The sequence below is a fragment of the Hoplias malabaricus genome, chromosome 1 (genome assembly GCF_029633855.1).
Source record: "Hoplias malabaricus isolate fHopMal1 chromosome 1, fHopMal1.hap1, whole genome shotgun sequence".
Classification (NCBI taxonomy): Eukaryota; Metazoa; Chordata; class Actinopteri; order Characiformes; family Erythrinidae; genus Hoplias; species Hoplias malabaricus.
Window position 1 is genome coordinate 9471407 of NC_089800.1, and position 16519 is coordinate 9487925.

A 16519-nucleotide genomic window follows, 5' to 3' on the forward strand; every position below is an offset into this window, starting at 1 on the left:
TTAATGAATGCTTGATATGGTCTGACAACATAGAGGATATGGGTATCACTTGAGATCATTACTAGAGTTAAAGTCTGTACAGGAACTGTCTCTGCACACTGCTTTACTCTTCACAAACACAAATGAATAAATATACTCCATGCGTAATATAAAGATACTGAATAGTGATCGACCGATATGGGTTTTTTGATTGCCGATGCCGATTTTTAGACCGAGGCATTATCATGATTTATTTTTACAGAAAACCCTTCAAATTTGTAAAAGAAACCATTTAGAGTCCTGAAATATATATGAAGTGGTCAAAAGCTTATGAAAACCACGAAAAAATGTAGGCGCTTGTCTTATTTTTGGAAAAAAATGTTAGTGACTATAAACTGAAGAGTTCGTGAGTCCCGTTACTTTTTTCTTTGTAGAACTTGTTTCTCCAGGGGTCTACTTTCATCAGGTAAAATTTGGAGTTGATACCTCCTACTGATCTGAAGTTATTGAAGCTGGAGCAGACAGTGGACAGATGGCCTCTCCAAGTGTCTCTTTAGACCCCAAGCTCTCCGTAAGGAAAATGATTACTTTTACTGCAATAATACAGTGTATATATCTGGTCTAGACCTAATGTCAACATCTTACTGTTTTTCTTTACTTTCTATGAGAAACTAGTCTCTTGTCCCTCACCAAGTGGCCATTGACCCCTCACCAAACAGTAAAAACCCTTAGGTATGGTGTGTTTTATTGTGATTTATTATGGTGTGAGTATATTTCTGATGTTTACACTTGTTTCTCACAGAGGACAGTGTTCCTTTAAATGTCTGATGTGTTATAAGGCGAGAGCTGCACTCTGATTGGCTGTAGAGCAAGGCAAACTCCCCCACACCCCCTGCTGCATTTAAATGTCCTCAGTGAGGGAAATGTAACTAGTAAAATACATCAAAGCTTTGAAACATGTTTATTGACTTGATTATTGTTTGTGGAGCTTGTGGCTGCCAAATAGAACCGTTTGAGTCTCTTTTGCTGTGTCTGGGTCTGTTAGGTGCTGAATACATAAGTTCTCTGCTGCGTGTTTGTCCCTTCTCCTTGGGTGCACATCGCCATTACTCTGCCCCTGATTGGTCTACAGACTTGATTGACATGTCATTTGAAAGCTGCGAGCCTAAGCTACATGGCAGTAGGCTTGACATGGGTCCACGGGGATCATATTTTAACTATTGTTTGGCCAGTACTCTTGACACAAACATGATGATTACTCACGAACGGTTTGATGGAGAGATTCCATTTAGTTTCGTTTTGAAGAGTAAGCGCTGCTGTGCTAATTTTGTGTGTGAGCCACTTGTGGGCTCTTCAGGCTTCGAGACGCAGAGGTTTTGTCATTGATGAGGAAGAAACCTGAAGTTTGGAATATCTTATTATATTTTGTAGTTCTTGAGATATACTGACGGATATAACCATGAGAAAACTTCAACTAGTTCAAAATGCTGCAGCTAGGGTCCTCACTAAAACTAGAAAATTTGAACATATCAGCCCAGTTTTATCATCACTTCATTGGCTGCCTGTTAAATTCCGCATTGACTACAAAATTTTGTTATTAACATATAAAGCTCTACATGGGCTTGCTCCTGAATATCTTCAAGATACAATTTCCTATTATGAGCCTCCACGTTTACTCAGATCACAGAATACTGGATTTTTAATAGTTCCCAGAATTCAGAAGGCCTCAGCTGGGGGAAGAGCCTTTTCTTATAAAGCCCCCAGACTCTGGAATGATCTTCCAGAAAATGTTCGGGACTCAGACACAGTCGCAATCTTCAAATCTAGGCTAAAAACACATTTGTTTAGTTTATCTTTTGGTAGCTAATGCTCCCCCATAGATAAAGGCGGCAGATCCGGGGGGTCCATGGACACAGGGAATTATAGTAAACTGAGACGCTGGTGCTGTCGTCCCGCCGCTTCTCGCGATCACTCAGGTTTGTTGACGGTGGAGCGGAGGGATGCCAGTGTTTCAGGATGCTCCCACGTCTGTGTGTCCTTCTGGTTCTCTCCTTTTAGTTAAAGCTGTCATAGTCAGATCTGCCGGAGTCATTAGCCACACTCTGGAAATTTTCATATTTTCTACTTTACAAACACCAAACAGTTCAAAACTAATTCCATCCCTTTACATCTTTCCGAGTAAACAACTGCCCACCTGTCTGTCTGGACACTGATGGATGACTGTCGAGACCCTCCTCCACGCTTCAGACCAGCTGCCCACGCTCCAGCAACCACCAAGTGCCTTGAAGCTGTCCCTACACTGAAGTTCTCACGGACTACTAACTATCATCACCAGTAGATTGACCAGAGGAGGATGGGTCACTCCTTGTGAGCCTTGGTTTTTCCTTGCCACTGTCGCCCCTGGCTTGCTCACTTGAGGGTTTACATTTGTTTTTACATTTCATGTCAAATCTTTGTCTTACTGGAATTCTGTGAAGCTGCTTTGTGACAACATCAGTTGTGAAAAGCGCTATATAAATAAATTTGATTTGATTTGATTTGATGAGTGATTTTTTATAGGCGCCGCCAACCAATGAACGAAATGAGGCTAAATTTCCCCTGGGGATCAATAAAGTATCTATCTATCTATCTATCTATCTATCTAAATAACACTGGGTTTCTAGGTTACAACTATCAACTATCATCGTTTTTGATGCAGATTATTGAGTGTATATTACAAAGAGCAGCCAGTAACAAATAGTGAGAGCTGAAGAAGAGAAAATAATTCGTACTGTTTTCTCTGATGAGACGTGGCGCAGCAGGTAGTGTCGCAATAGCACAGCTCCAGGGACCTGGAGGTTTTGGGTTCAAGTCCCACTCTGTGTGACTGTCCATGAGGAGTTTGGTGTGTTCTCCCCGTGTCCGTGTAGATTTCCTCCGGGTGCTCCAGTTTCCTCCCACAGTCCAAAACCACACGTTGGTAGGTGAATTGGCGACGCAAAAGTGCCCATATGTGTGAGTGTGTGTTGCCCTGTGAAAGACTGCCCCCCCCCCCAGATTGTGTTCTTGCCTTCCGCCCAATGATTCCGTGTAGGCTCCGGACCCACCGCAACCCTGAACTGGACAAGCGATTACAGACAATGAATAATACTTAGGTGAGTTTGAATATCTGAACATACTAGAATACTACTTATATGTTACATTTCTAGTTACCCATCTTTGAAACTTTAGGGATCTGTCTCAAAACTTCCAATGTGCAGCATCCACCTGGATGAGGCGATGGCAGCCAATCCACGCCAGTACACGGACCACACACTACCTGTTAAGTGAAGTGACCACAGAGGGGTATTTGCTGGACATTGGGTTACAATACTCTTTTCAAACAAATTTTCTGGTAGATTTTATGACTTTAGAGATGTCTCATCCGAAGCACAGCATCATTTGTTCAGTACAGTGGTTGCGTCACTACACTTGGGTATGGGGATCCACGCGGACCACAGAGACTGCACCTCCTGCTGGCTCCAAAAACACCACCTCCAAAAGCCATTCAAGCTTTCAATGGAGGTCTACCATTCAACTGCTGGTCAGTCCAAACCTGAAGAAAATCTTTCTAAACATGTCTTGGTTGATCGTCCACGTTCAGTGTGGGAAACAATAGTCAGTTTGATTTTAGGCCAAATCATCAATTGGGCCTATTCACATCTGAAGGTGTTTGTGTGTTTAGCTCCTAAGGTGGTCTTGGTTGCGCCTGTGTGTGCCTATGCTTTGCCCAGTGATGATAACATGGCAATGTAAAGCAGTAGTGGGTAATGTAAAGTGAATGATAGCTTTGTAAAATGTGGGGCTGCATGAAGAGCCTATTCATCTGCTCCTCTTCCCCCAAATCCCCCTCTATCCAGCATAGCATCCTGCTGTGTTTTGCATAATAAGAATTAAGAGCAAGATGTCAAGCTCTGCATGACTAACATAAAGAGACTCAAAAACAATGCATTTAAACAATGCAGAGAGGTGGAGTGGGGCTTACAGTGAAAAACCGTATGCTTTCTCTGTGGACTTAAGGTCCTTCAGGGAGGAAATAAAATGACCCCAAAAGCCTAGGCAGTGTGGATTCCTCCGAAATATATTGCAGCAGAGATATGCAAATACACTGGCTGAAGCCTCAGCACAGTGTTGGGGATGTTGGTTAATGTCAACAGTACCCTGCAGCGTTCAACCCTCACAAGTAGTAGTTTGTAGGAAAACTGCATCAGAACAGGAGAAAGGGGATAGTTTAAGCACTTTAGTAAAGTAGTTGGTGGTTGTTTGTCAATTTTTAGCTGGACCTGATATTTTCATGTTGGGAGCCTGTAACTTCTTTAGGCAGCTGGGAAATATAAAAAAATCTAATTGGAATTACTGGAGATCAGGGCAAAATTGGATCATTGGGACTTCTTAAACTACAAGCAAACATCTGTGTAGCAAGAAAAACAAGCTCATTGTTTAATTATGTTTAGCAGATGAAGACATTCATTCATTGTCTGTTACCGATTATCCAGTTCAGGGTCGCGGTGTGTACAGAGCCTACCCGGAATCACCTATAGACACTTTTGAATAGCCAGTCCACCTACCAACGTGTGTTTTTGGATCGTGGTAGGAAACTGGAGCGCCTGAAGGCAACCCACGTGAACAAAGGGAAAACACACCATACTCCTCACAGACAGTCACAAGGGTGGATACTTGAACCCAAAACCTCCAAGTCCCTGGAGCTGTGTGACTGCATCACTACCTGCTGCACCACTGCCCCAGATGAAGACAAATCTCTTTTTTATATATATTTCTGTTGGTATAGCCCAGGAATCGGCAACCTTTACCACTCAAAGAGCCATTTGGACCTGTTTCACACAGTAAAGAAAACACTGGGAGCCACAAAACCCTTTTGAAATTGTAAATGAAATAACACTGCATATAGCAGGGTCTTTTTGCCTTTGTGCTATGTGTAAACAAACTATACTGTGTTACATTTATGAAATCAATGAACGACTGCAGAGAAAATGAAATAACATTTCTGCATGCAACAAAACATTTTTAACTCCGAAAAAAAGACGTTGTGTTGACGGTTAAGTAAAATACTCAGTGTCTATTTGAGTCCTTGTAGTAATAGGAAAAAAACCCTGAACTTAAATTATCCACTGGCAGCAAACAAAAATGTTGTCCTCTCTCTGCGTGCCGTCATTATTTTACTGGCGCCATCACCGGTCAAAAAGTTAAAGAAACCGCACACTGGCGGGTGTCGCACATTGGAAGTTGTGACGTGTATTAAGAGCAACAAAAATATTTTAATATTAAATATTCAAATATTTTAGATGTTACAAGATCGCCATAATCTTCATAGAATTACATTTTGAAAATGAACGAACTAAAATAAAATACACTTTAATTAAATACTCATTAATTATTTTCAAAAGCTGAGCGGCATTAGAGGGATCAAAGAGCCGCATGCGGCTCTGGAGCCGCGGGTTGCCGACACCTGGTATAGCTGCTTAATATGGGGAGTCATTAACATTGATGAAATATCACATCAATTCAAGCCATTCAAGGTCAGGAGTCCAAAAAACTTAATTAGCCTCGCTTTCTCTAGCAGGGGGCAACATCTCTTCCCCCATCATATAAGCACATTGCAAAAAAAGGTACGGTAGAGGTACGTTATTGTTCACTAAAGGTACAAACATTGTACATGTTCATTTACAGGTACAACAGTGGTTTTAAAATCCAGTTCAGTTCCCAGGTACATTACATGCTCTTCTCCTGAAGGAGAGGTGAACTCTCTAAAATAAAAGAACATAATATAAGTCCTGGAGATGAAATGGGGTCTGAAACTAAAAAACTTTAAAATCTACAATTATTATAGAATAAGGTGCAGTTACATTTTCTAACTAAAGGTACTGAATATGTACCCTTGAGTGTACCTCCATAGTAATAGTTTTTCTGACAGCTCTGGACTGCTGTGGGCGTCTGTTATCTGAAATAGGCGATCTGGGCCTTTGGTGTTCCTTTCCAATGAGTTAAGATGTACTGTGCTGTTGTGTCAGCAGCAGTTCAAAAAAGAGGAGGGGCCTGGCTTGTCCCAGAGGAATGTTTTTGCCTTCCCCCTCCCAGGTTGGTGGCATTGTATGTGAACGGGGGGAGTCCTAGCTAGCAGGATGGATCTGATAACTGATATGTTTAATGTATTGCTATATTATACTGTGTGATTCTGTGGATATAAAAAGTGCACACACCCATGTTAAAATGCCAGGTTTAGTGATATAAAAAATGAGATCCAGACAAAACATTTCAGAACCTTTTCCACCTTTAAATGAGACCTGTAACATGTACATCTCAATTAAAAAGAAACTGAAATCTTTAGGGGGAAGAAGTAGAAAATAAAAAGCAAAAATAATGTGGTTGCATAAGTGTGCCCTAATACTTTGTTGAAGCACATTTATGTTATTATAGCACTCAGTCTTTTTGGGTAAGAGCCTATCAGCATGGCACATATTGACTTAGCAATATTTGCCCACTCCTCTTTGCAAAAATGCTCCAAATCTGTCAGATTGCTGGGGCATCTCCTGTGTACAGCCCTCTTCAGATCACCCCACAGATTTTCAATCGGATTCAAATCTGGGCTCTGGCTGGGCCATTCCAAGACTTGAATCTTTTTCTGGTGAAGCCATTCTTTGGTTGATTTGGATGAATGCTTTGGGTCATTGTCATGCTGAAAGATAAAGTTCCTCTTCAGCTTCAGCTTTCTAGCAGAAACCAGAAGGTTTTGTGCCAACATCGACTGGTAGTTGGAACTGTTCATAATTCCCTCCACCTTGACTAAGGCCCCAGTACCAGCTGAAGAAAAACATCTCCACAGTATGATGCAGCCACCACCATGCTTCACTATGGGTATGGTGTTCTTTTGGTGATGTGCAGTGCTTTGTTTTTGTGCCAAACATACCTTTTGGAATTATGGCTGAAAAAGTTCAATCTTGGTGTCATCAGATCATAACATTTCCCCCACATGCTTTTAGGAGAGTTCAAATGAGTTTTTGCAAAATTTTGCTGGGCTTAGATGTTTTTCTTCGTAAGAAGAGTCTTCCGCTGATGCATTTTGACAATGAGATCCCTCTGATGCTTTCGGAGCTCTCTACAGACCATGGCTTTTTCTGTAAGACGCAACTAAGAAGATGTCAGGAAAAGCATCCTAGAACAACTGAACATATTTGGGGTTATTCAGAGGCACTTTAAATGATGGCAGGTGTCTACTGATTCCTATTTAACATGAATTTGAATGTGATTGGTTCATTCTGAAAACAGCCACACCCCCAGGTATAAGAGGGTGTTCACACTTATGCAACCACATTATTTTAGTTTTTTTATTTTTACTTCTTCCCACTAAAGGTTTCAGTTTGTTTTATAATTGAGATGTACAGATTATAGGTCTCATTAAAGGTGGAATACATTCTGAAAAGCTTTGTCTTGGTCTCATTTTTTTATATCCCTAAACCTGGCATTTTAACAGGGGCGTGTACACTTTTTATATCCACTGTACATGTAGAACATCTGTGATGGTCTATGCACTGGAGCTGGATGATTTGTTGGCTCTTTTGGGGTGTAACATCTGGAACGGGGCAGCACAGAAGTCGCTGATGCAGTGATTCACAAATGATGTATTGCACAGCTCAAATTATATAAATGTACTCCAGCGAGTTCCTCCCTGCTGTTTGAACATTGACATGGTGCCTTTAACAAGCAGAACAACTACAGCTGTGCTTTGTTTATTTATTTATTTATTTTCCATTTTCTGCTGCTGGTTTATGAACATTAGCCATGTGTGTTTTGCAAGGGACTCAGGAACAGTATGGTTTTGTAAAAATTGAATCAGGAAATAATACTAATCATATGAATATAACACATTAGTCATTATGTCTGATTTGTGTCTCTAAAGCAAGGGAAGGTGTATATTATATTGAGCAAAAGTCAGAAATATCCCTTCATTCCTTGAATTTCCAGGAATAGACAGGAACATGACATTTTTCTGATTTGAAGCAAGAGTGGCACTTGAATTAATATTATCTCTCAAAGATGAAAGCTTTAAGTGCTGTTTATCTGATAGAGACAGATTCAGGGGTCTGCCAGGTGTTGCAAACTTGGCTGAAACTCCTTCTCCATTTCCTCCTTATCTTTTTAATCATCATTTACTGAATATTTGGAAACTTTGCACTTATTTTTCTTTCACTTTCACCTCCCTCATAAAATTGGATTATGTTATGTTTAAAAATGAAAAGCCTTGCCTTGATGGCTGTTTTACTGGAAAAAATTAAACGAGGGAAGGGTGATCTTTTTGGTGGTCACTTTTGCACAGGACTACAAAATTATATAGTATGGTATATTATAATGTATATATTTGACAGATCTATTTGAAGAGATCACATTGACAAATCTATGGATTTAAAACACTATTTTCTACGTAGGAAATATTCTACACTGTCTTATTTTGTTTTTTATGTAATAGTTTCAGAAGAAACTGAAAGTGCATCTTAAACATATGGCTGCTGTTGACATTTTCACCTTATCCATACTCTCAGCTGTTGGATAGCTGTGCTAATGATCAGCATGTCATAAATATTTAATTCTTCAATGTCTCATCCTGAGTATTGGGAATAGACACATGGAGAAGGAAAATGCTTACCTTCATCACCTTCTGTCCTCATTTCCAGAGCTAACCCTCATTCTGTCATTTCAGAGCACCCTAGCAGCCTCAATATGTAGGACACTTCATACAGCATGCATTCTTCCTACAGCATAAAGGAAGGAAAAAAAAAGAGTGGTGTGTAGGAGAGGGCATGGGCATTGTATGGCATGTAAGTAGAACATATTTGTGGGAGAATATGGAGGGAAAGAACACGGTTGGATGGAGTAAGTGTCTGTGTGAGGTTTTTTTTGTTGTTGTTGTTCAAGCTAAGTTACTGCATCAGCACCTAATTGTGTGAAATTCATTTCCAAAGGATATGGAAAATTCATAAACAAAATAATCACAATATAATTAAACCCAGAGACATAATGGCTGCTTAGTAATGTCAATTTAATAAAAGGCTTCTTTACAAACACAAGGAGTAGAGTGATAAATCAATGAAATGAGACCGTTTATGTTTGTCTTATTATACTCTATTAATGCATGAGTGGTCTGAATACGGTCGCGCAGCAGGTAGTGTTGTAGTCACACAGCTCCATGGACCTGGAGGTTGTGGGTTTGATTCCTGCTCCGGATGACTGTCTGTTGGTGTGTTCTCCCCGTGTCCGCGTGGGTTTCCTCCGGGTGCTCCGGTTTCCTCCCACAGTCCAAAAACACACGTTGGTAGGTGGATTGGCGACTCAAAAGTGTCTGTAGGTGTGAGTGAATGTGTGTCTGTGTTGCCCTGTGAAGGACTGGCGCCCCCTCAAGGGTGTATTCCCGCCTTGCGCCCAATGATTCCAGGTAGGCTCTAGACCCACCGCGACCCTGAACTGGATAAGCGGTTACAGATAATGAATGAATGGTCTGTTCAAAACTGAATATGAATTTTAGACAAACATATCTTTGCTAATTGAATTTTGGCTTAAGAGGAAAATAGTGTAAAAGTCCATTTTTGATCAACCATTTATTCAGCAGCTGTATTTCTTCCCATCTCTCCGGGTCTGATGATATCTATGAGCTGAGGCATATTGTATAAAGTCTAACATTAAGTCAAGTCAGTGGATAATGCCTTTTGGATCCATCTGGTCTCTGCGTTTCTGTATCCAGTGGCACTGCTGGGTTACTGACCGACTACAATGAGATGAGTGAGTTGACAGATGATGTGGATTTGTTTCCGCCTTCTGTTTTTCCACCTCTCTAATACTGTGCTCTTGTTTGGAACCCCAGCTGCAATATCTGAACTCATTAACTGAAGCTGTAGACTGCATATTGGGGCCAAGTGTGTGCCACAGATAAATCAATGTACACACCAGCCATCATCTGTGATCATTCACTTGATGAATAACATGCACCAGTGAGCAAACACACAAATGGACCAACCATTGTGTTCCCTCTCTTCTTAATATTTACAATTTTCGCAGCTCTCTGTTGTGTACTCCCACACTCTGGAATGGCAGTCAGCACTTTCCTCTTTGTTCCTAAAAGTTCCTTATTCTCTCTCCTTCTCATCCATCTCTCTCTGGGTTAGTGAAAGTGAACCGGCTGTCTCTGTAAGGCTCTTTCCTAAAAGGTGCAGGTAATGGAGTTCTATTGCATTGGGTGCAATATGCATTAATGCTTGTGTTTTCATGGTAATGGGGCCAGCCGAGAGGAAATACACTTTCTGGTGCCTGGACCATTGTGAAACCAAACAGGGGAGCAGCATGTATGATGAGGAAGGTATGAAAGGAAAGCTTGTGCATGTGTGACAGGCAGATGGCAGAGTATACTTATATACTGCATCAGTGATGGTTTAAACAGACTGGTGTTTACAGGCAGACATTAATTCATTCACTTAATGACCACTTTAACAGAACCTGCGCCATGATGAAATAGGCGAATTCAGGGCATTCATTTACGTGTAGCTTATAATAAGATATAACTTCATCTCAGCAGAGTATAAAACCGTTGCTTACTCCTTGAAATCAAATACGTGGGATTCAATAGAAAGGATCGATATTGAAGCAGATCCAAGCACATTTTACTGCACTGTATTTTGGTCACCTGAGATATGAATAAGTAATGATTCTGTTTTTTTTTTTTTTGCATCTTTGCATTTGATTTATAGCACTATTGTAGATAATAATAATAGTAAAGTGCAATTATTTGTCATTGTACAACATACAACGAAATGTGTCTTCTGCATTTAACCCATCTGTGGCAGTACACACACACACACGGCTGTGAATACACCCAGAGCAGCGGGCAGCCAGGGGAGCTTTGGGGGTTCAGTGCCTTGCTCAAAGGCACTTCAGCCAAGGATGTTCTTGTCGGTCCTAAGGATCAAACCAACAACCTTCCTTTACCAAGCCCGGTCCTCTTACCATTAAAAGCAGTGCATGCTAACAATATCCAGGTTAAATATTTCTTAAACAAATAATTATCTTTGTTAGTAACATAAAGGTGAAAGAGAACCAACTCTTGAAAAACATAAATAAATGACTAGATAAGGACATAAACCCAGGTTTTATACAGAAACTCTGGATTTCATTTGAGAGGAAAGTAAATAATTAAATAGCAGGTAGTGCGACCCAGCAGAGGTAAGGCAGAATTATTCTTTTGAATTGAGGTTTTCAAAGGGTCGGACATGCACCATTAGGAATTGCAGGTGGGACAAAGAGAGGAGGAGTGATTGAGAGTGATTTTTCAAGCGTGTGTTTTTTTCATATAAACAGAAAAAGAGGAAAAGCTCTTACTGTAATGTGCTGCAGTTTATTTTATTTAATTTTCCAGTTATAAATACACAGTTAAAAACCTGGACAAATGAGATGATTTGATCTGATAGTTTTATAAACACAGTTCTTCTGCCTTAGACTATGTGAGTAAAAATAAAGGGTATAAAGGGTATTCAAAAGATGGGCTTACCGTTACAGTTAGTAAAGTGGATCTAAATGGTTGGATTTATTATAAAGTAAACACTGAATCTTTGCTTATTTACTGTTTGGCAGAGAAACTTCAAGACATACAGCTGCTACATTTTTTTCATCATTCTCTTCCACACATGGTTTAACTGTGCCTTAGGGGAAATGAGAATATTCAGTTTTCAAGCAACATAGATCCCTTCAAAAAAAAAAAAGTGCCAGCTGCTGTTTACATTGTAAATATAAATATGCAATTCTTTGTCATTGTACAGCATCCAAAGAAATGTGTCTTCCGCATTGAACACACACACACACACACAAGTGGACAGCTATCCCCGGCACCCAGAGAGCAGTTGTGAATTTGGTGCCTTGCTCAAGAACACCTTAGCTGTGCATTGAGGGAGGATGAAAGTGCTGTTCCTACACTCCCGCCACTCCCAATTTTCCTGTTGGTCATGGGAATTGAATTAATGACCTTTCAGTCCTAAGCCCTCGTCTTTGTCGTGAAGCAATTCTTAATGGCATGTAAATATTATAAAATGGTTAAAAATGGCATAGAACCCTGTCTTAAATGCAAAGTACACGTCTCCTTTTCCTGTAAAGTTACTAGTTTGGGGATTTGTGTTTTTGTTCTGACAATACCGTGCTATGTAGATTTTATTACACGTCACATTGATTTCTCCAGTATGAATAGGGTTTAAGTTTTTATTTATTTAATGTGAATGACTACAGTTTTAGTGAGGCATTCAGTCATCTAATAAAACCCACTTAGAAAGTGACCTTCCAGATCTGGCTGAGTTGTGAATGAGAATTCTAAATTCCTGTTGGCTAAAACACTGAAAAAGTCAGGAGTTAGAATGTGCAGACTTTCTTGTTCACTGTCTTTCATTTGAAGAGCACACAGTTTTGACTGAGTGTATATTTTTAAACACAAATTTACACTAAACAGTTTAATATTTATTCATTTATTTAACATGCTCAAACTAGCATAAAGTATAGCAAACAAACCCCTTTCCTGGAAACAAACGCTACAGGCAGGCGTATATTTTTATTTATGTATTTTTTTTTTGACAACTCTATAGTACACCACTGCTCAAAGCCATCTGTACCTCTGCCTGTGCAAAGGACTAAGAGCAGGACGGTACAGAATTAAATGCCCACTGCAAGCTTAAGCCTGTAAATGTACGAAGCTTTCACAATTCAACATGCACATCCAACACTGAAATTAAACACATTTTCAGGCTTTCTGTTTAACTCGTACATCCACACTTCATAAATCTGGCTCTCTCATCCTTTAGTGTAATGCGAAAGTTGGCCTTGACAGTACAGGCAGTTAAGCATTAGTTCCAAGCCAAGTTATCAGATTGGAATTGAACCAGCAGCAGCATCTATAGCAGCCCTGCTCCAGCCTCCCTGCTCCACTATCTATCACTCGCTCTAGGACAGCAGCGAGACACACATACAAACCCATTCTAGCAGTCCTCTTCCTGACTGTGACTAATAATGGAAGTCCTAAGTCCTCTGGCCACCAGGGGGCCATATGACAGAGGCAGCACTCGAAATGACTGAATAAGTAGCGGTGAATTGGGAGCCATTAATCTGCATTTGGCATTTACATTAATTTCAGAACTCAAAAAGACTCTGGTAGTGCACCATGTGTTTCCAGGATAAGACATATCATTCCCTGATCCAAGAGCCAGTTGTGGCAGCCTCAGAAGGTCTAAATGTTCTCAAATATGAAAAGTTAAAAAGAACAAGTGTCAGTTCTACTCAACACAAACAATTTCCTTTAATACTTAAGGGTCTTTTAACAATGGGAAATAAACATAAAGCATAAACATAAAATACAGTTCTGTGACTACCTTTCATTTATTACATTGTTCACTTGTGGAAAAGGTGGCAAATATTCCACTTTTAAGTCCATAACTGTATCTGAGTGTTATTACAACCAATTTTATTTTTAATTTAATTTTTGACAGTTTGGACAAATATTCCAACAGATTTCTTTGAAAAAGTAAGAAAATCTTCCAGGCAAAAATTGTTTTAATAATAAATAAATACTCAGAGTGTGGACTCTGTAGAAGCTGAGAAAATAGTGTTATATGTTGACGCTTTACTGTGATTTCTGATATTTCACTGACTCTGAAAAATGAATAATTTATGCCTCACGGCTGCTATGACTGAAAATTAAATAAATAAAGTGTAGCTTCATAGTTTTCACAGTACTGTATGATACTGTAAAGTCGATAAGTTAGAAATGTTACATTTCCATTGGTCTGTACTACACTTTCAAATCGAACAAACAGTATGGATAAAAAGAGTGTATATATATCTGTATGTATGTATGTATATATATATATCAAAATCAAAAACATGCATCTCTCCATTTTTGTCAATTTTTAATTTACTACATCACTTGAACAAAGCAGCAGTCCTTCACACTGTAAAACTTTCGTGATGAATAAAGCAACTAGACTACTAGTTTGTGAACTTTCATAAATTTCCCAAATCGCTTAACCGCATATACCATTGCAACAAGGACACTCTGGGGATTGATTTAGTGTAAATATTTTGCAGTTAGAGCAAGAATTGATCGTGTCATAACGAGTTAATCACAAAACAGATTTTTGAAACTCTGCACGCTGAGCCGTTCTGAAAATACATTGAACTCAATGGGCGATAAAAACCCTCCCTAGTGCCGAACAAAAATTCATAACTCAAAAAACATATTTTCCAAGGATCTCAAATTTACAGGTGCTAGAAAGGGGAAATTTCTCTAGGTGAACATGTAAGAAAGTTATGGGAAAATGTTCAGCTGAAAAGTGGAAAAGCTTTCTGGGCAGAGGAGCTAGAGTGCAATTATATCACGCACTCTAACCATCCCCCATTCAATTGAATGGAGGGATAAAACAAAACGGATGAGTGCAAGAGGTCCGAAATTCGAGTCCCATTGCGCCCAGGTCCAACCATGTGAAATCTCATGGCCACAGCTTCAAAACTGACCGAGTTAGAGCAGGTTGACATTTTGGCCAATGTATTCCTATGGGATATATTCCCATTTTGGAAGCTTGTATTCATACAGACTTACAACTCACATTCAAACTTGCTCACATTTAGGAAACGCTCCACAATGGATGCTGTTCATTGCTTTGCAACAATGACATTGTGTCCTTATATAACACAACACAATTTAAATTTGGAGAAGTGGAAATTTAATTTTATCAAATACAGACAAGATACTGTGGGAGGTTCATCCAAGTTGTAACTGCATACAGTTCTCTCACATACTTCAATAAGAACATGTTCTGCCGTATCAAATTTTACAGGAGTTGTTGGGCATGAAAACACACACAAAAAAAAGCCTGCCCAAATCAATGCTGACACTTGTTCCAGATCAGTTTTCTGTGTAGCCTATGATTGGTTGTCACTACCACTGATACTTAGATCTACTTGCAGCTCAGAACATAGTATTTCTCTGAACCAGAACTATTTAAACTAGCCAGTTAATTTAATCAGACAAAGAACCAGTGGTACTTCCAGAATGCTGTCGGATGGACTTGATCACGTTATGGTTTAGTCCAGTTTACACTGTTTAAGCTGATCTGAAGATCAGATAAATGTCTTGATGAGCTTCATAAATACCTACGCTCTTAAAACCTAATAGAGCATAAACTCTCCTATTTTAAGGCGCAACAAGATTGGAGGAGCTTTTTTAAACTTCAAATTTGATTGCATTTTATAAATAGCATTTGCCCCACAGTTTCCCTGATGTTCATTCACTCACTATAGCTCTCTCAGCTGTTAGGAGGTGGGGTGGTCTTTCACGCCTACATGCAATAAGAGATTCCACCCAATTACTGTCTCCATGAGAAGATACGTGGGTTCATTCAAAGTTCCTCTTCTCCAGTGTTTAAAAAAAAAAAAAAAGGCCCCAAGGGATTCCTGCTTCAACAAACCAAGTATAAGCTTCTCCAGTGTAACAAGGCTGAAAGTTTAATGCCTTGTCACCCGATAAGTGTAAGCAATTATATTCTAATGTCACAGTGTCATATCAAATGTGTTAAATCCTGCATGTTTATCTGCATCATGGCACATCAAATATGTATTAAATTCATATTCAGAGTTAGCTTTGCTCCTGAAGGTTGAGATGCTCTCCCTGAACATCTCCATTACCTGCTGCCAAGGCATAATACAGGTCCTCACACAGCATAGGGGGATGCTGCATGTTCTAATGCTGTCAGTATAAGACCCCATCAAACAGGGTTATCGGTCTAAAATTAACTTCTCGCTTCTTAATTCAGGCTCTGGGCATAGTATTCTTACACATACACTATACTCAACACACTGCACTGCATATTGCCTGCAGAATTATAATGTGCCTGTTTAATAATTAAATTAAATAAATAAAGCATGTTTCATATATATTTAGCAGCTCAAAATTCTTCACAAACAGTAAATGAAATGTAAATAAATAATTATGAAGTAAAAATAATAAACAATATCCATACTAAAAGATGAAACCATAAATCAAATTATAGCATAATGTAGACTGACGTTCAGTAGGGTAAAAAAGGGTAGTATTTAATTAATTATTAGATTAAAGACCTGTTTTCCCGTATGTTTTTAAAGTCTGTTCTGAGCTGACAGTCTGATTAAAACAGGAGTTTTCCATCCATCCATTATCTGTAACCGCTTATCCAATTTTAGGGTCGCAGGGGGTCCAGAGCCTACCTGGAATCATCGGGCGCAAGGCGAGAATACACCCTGGAGGGGACGCCAGTCCTTCACAGGGCAACACATTCACTCACACACTCACACCTACGGACACTTTCGAATCGCCAATCCACCTGCAACGTGTGTTTTTGGACTGGGAGGAAACCGGAGCACCCGGAGGAAACCCACGCAGACACGGGGAGAACACACCAACTCATCACAGACAGTCACCCGGAGTGGGAATCGAACCCACAACCTCCAGGCC

The 16519-nt window shown here is 39.7% G+C and overlaps 1 protein-coding gene across 1 annotated transcript in view; it reads right to left on the bottom strand.

Moving 5' to 3' along the window:
• Positions 1 to 8743, bottom strand: part of kpna1 (karyopherin alpha 1 (importin alpha 5)) — a 47152-nt gene extending 38409 nt beyond the window's left edge. The window contains exon 1 of the mRNA XM_066645949.1: positions 8657 to 8743. Within this exon, the coding sequence (XP_066502046.1) occupies positions 8657 to 8678 (22 nt within the window). The 5' untranslated portion in view covers positions 8679 to 8743. The remainder of the gene's footprint in view (positions 1 to 8656) is intronic.
• Positions 8744 to 16519: the final 7776 nt, after the last annotated feature.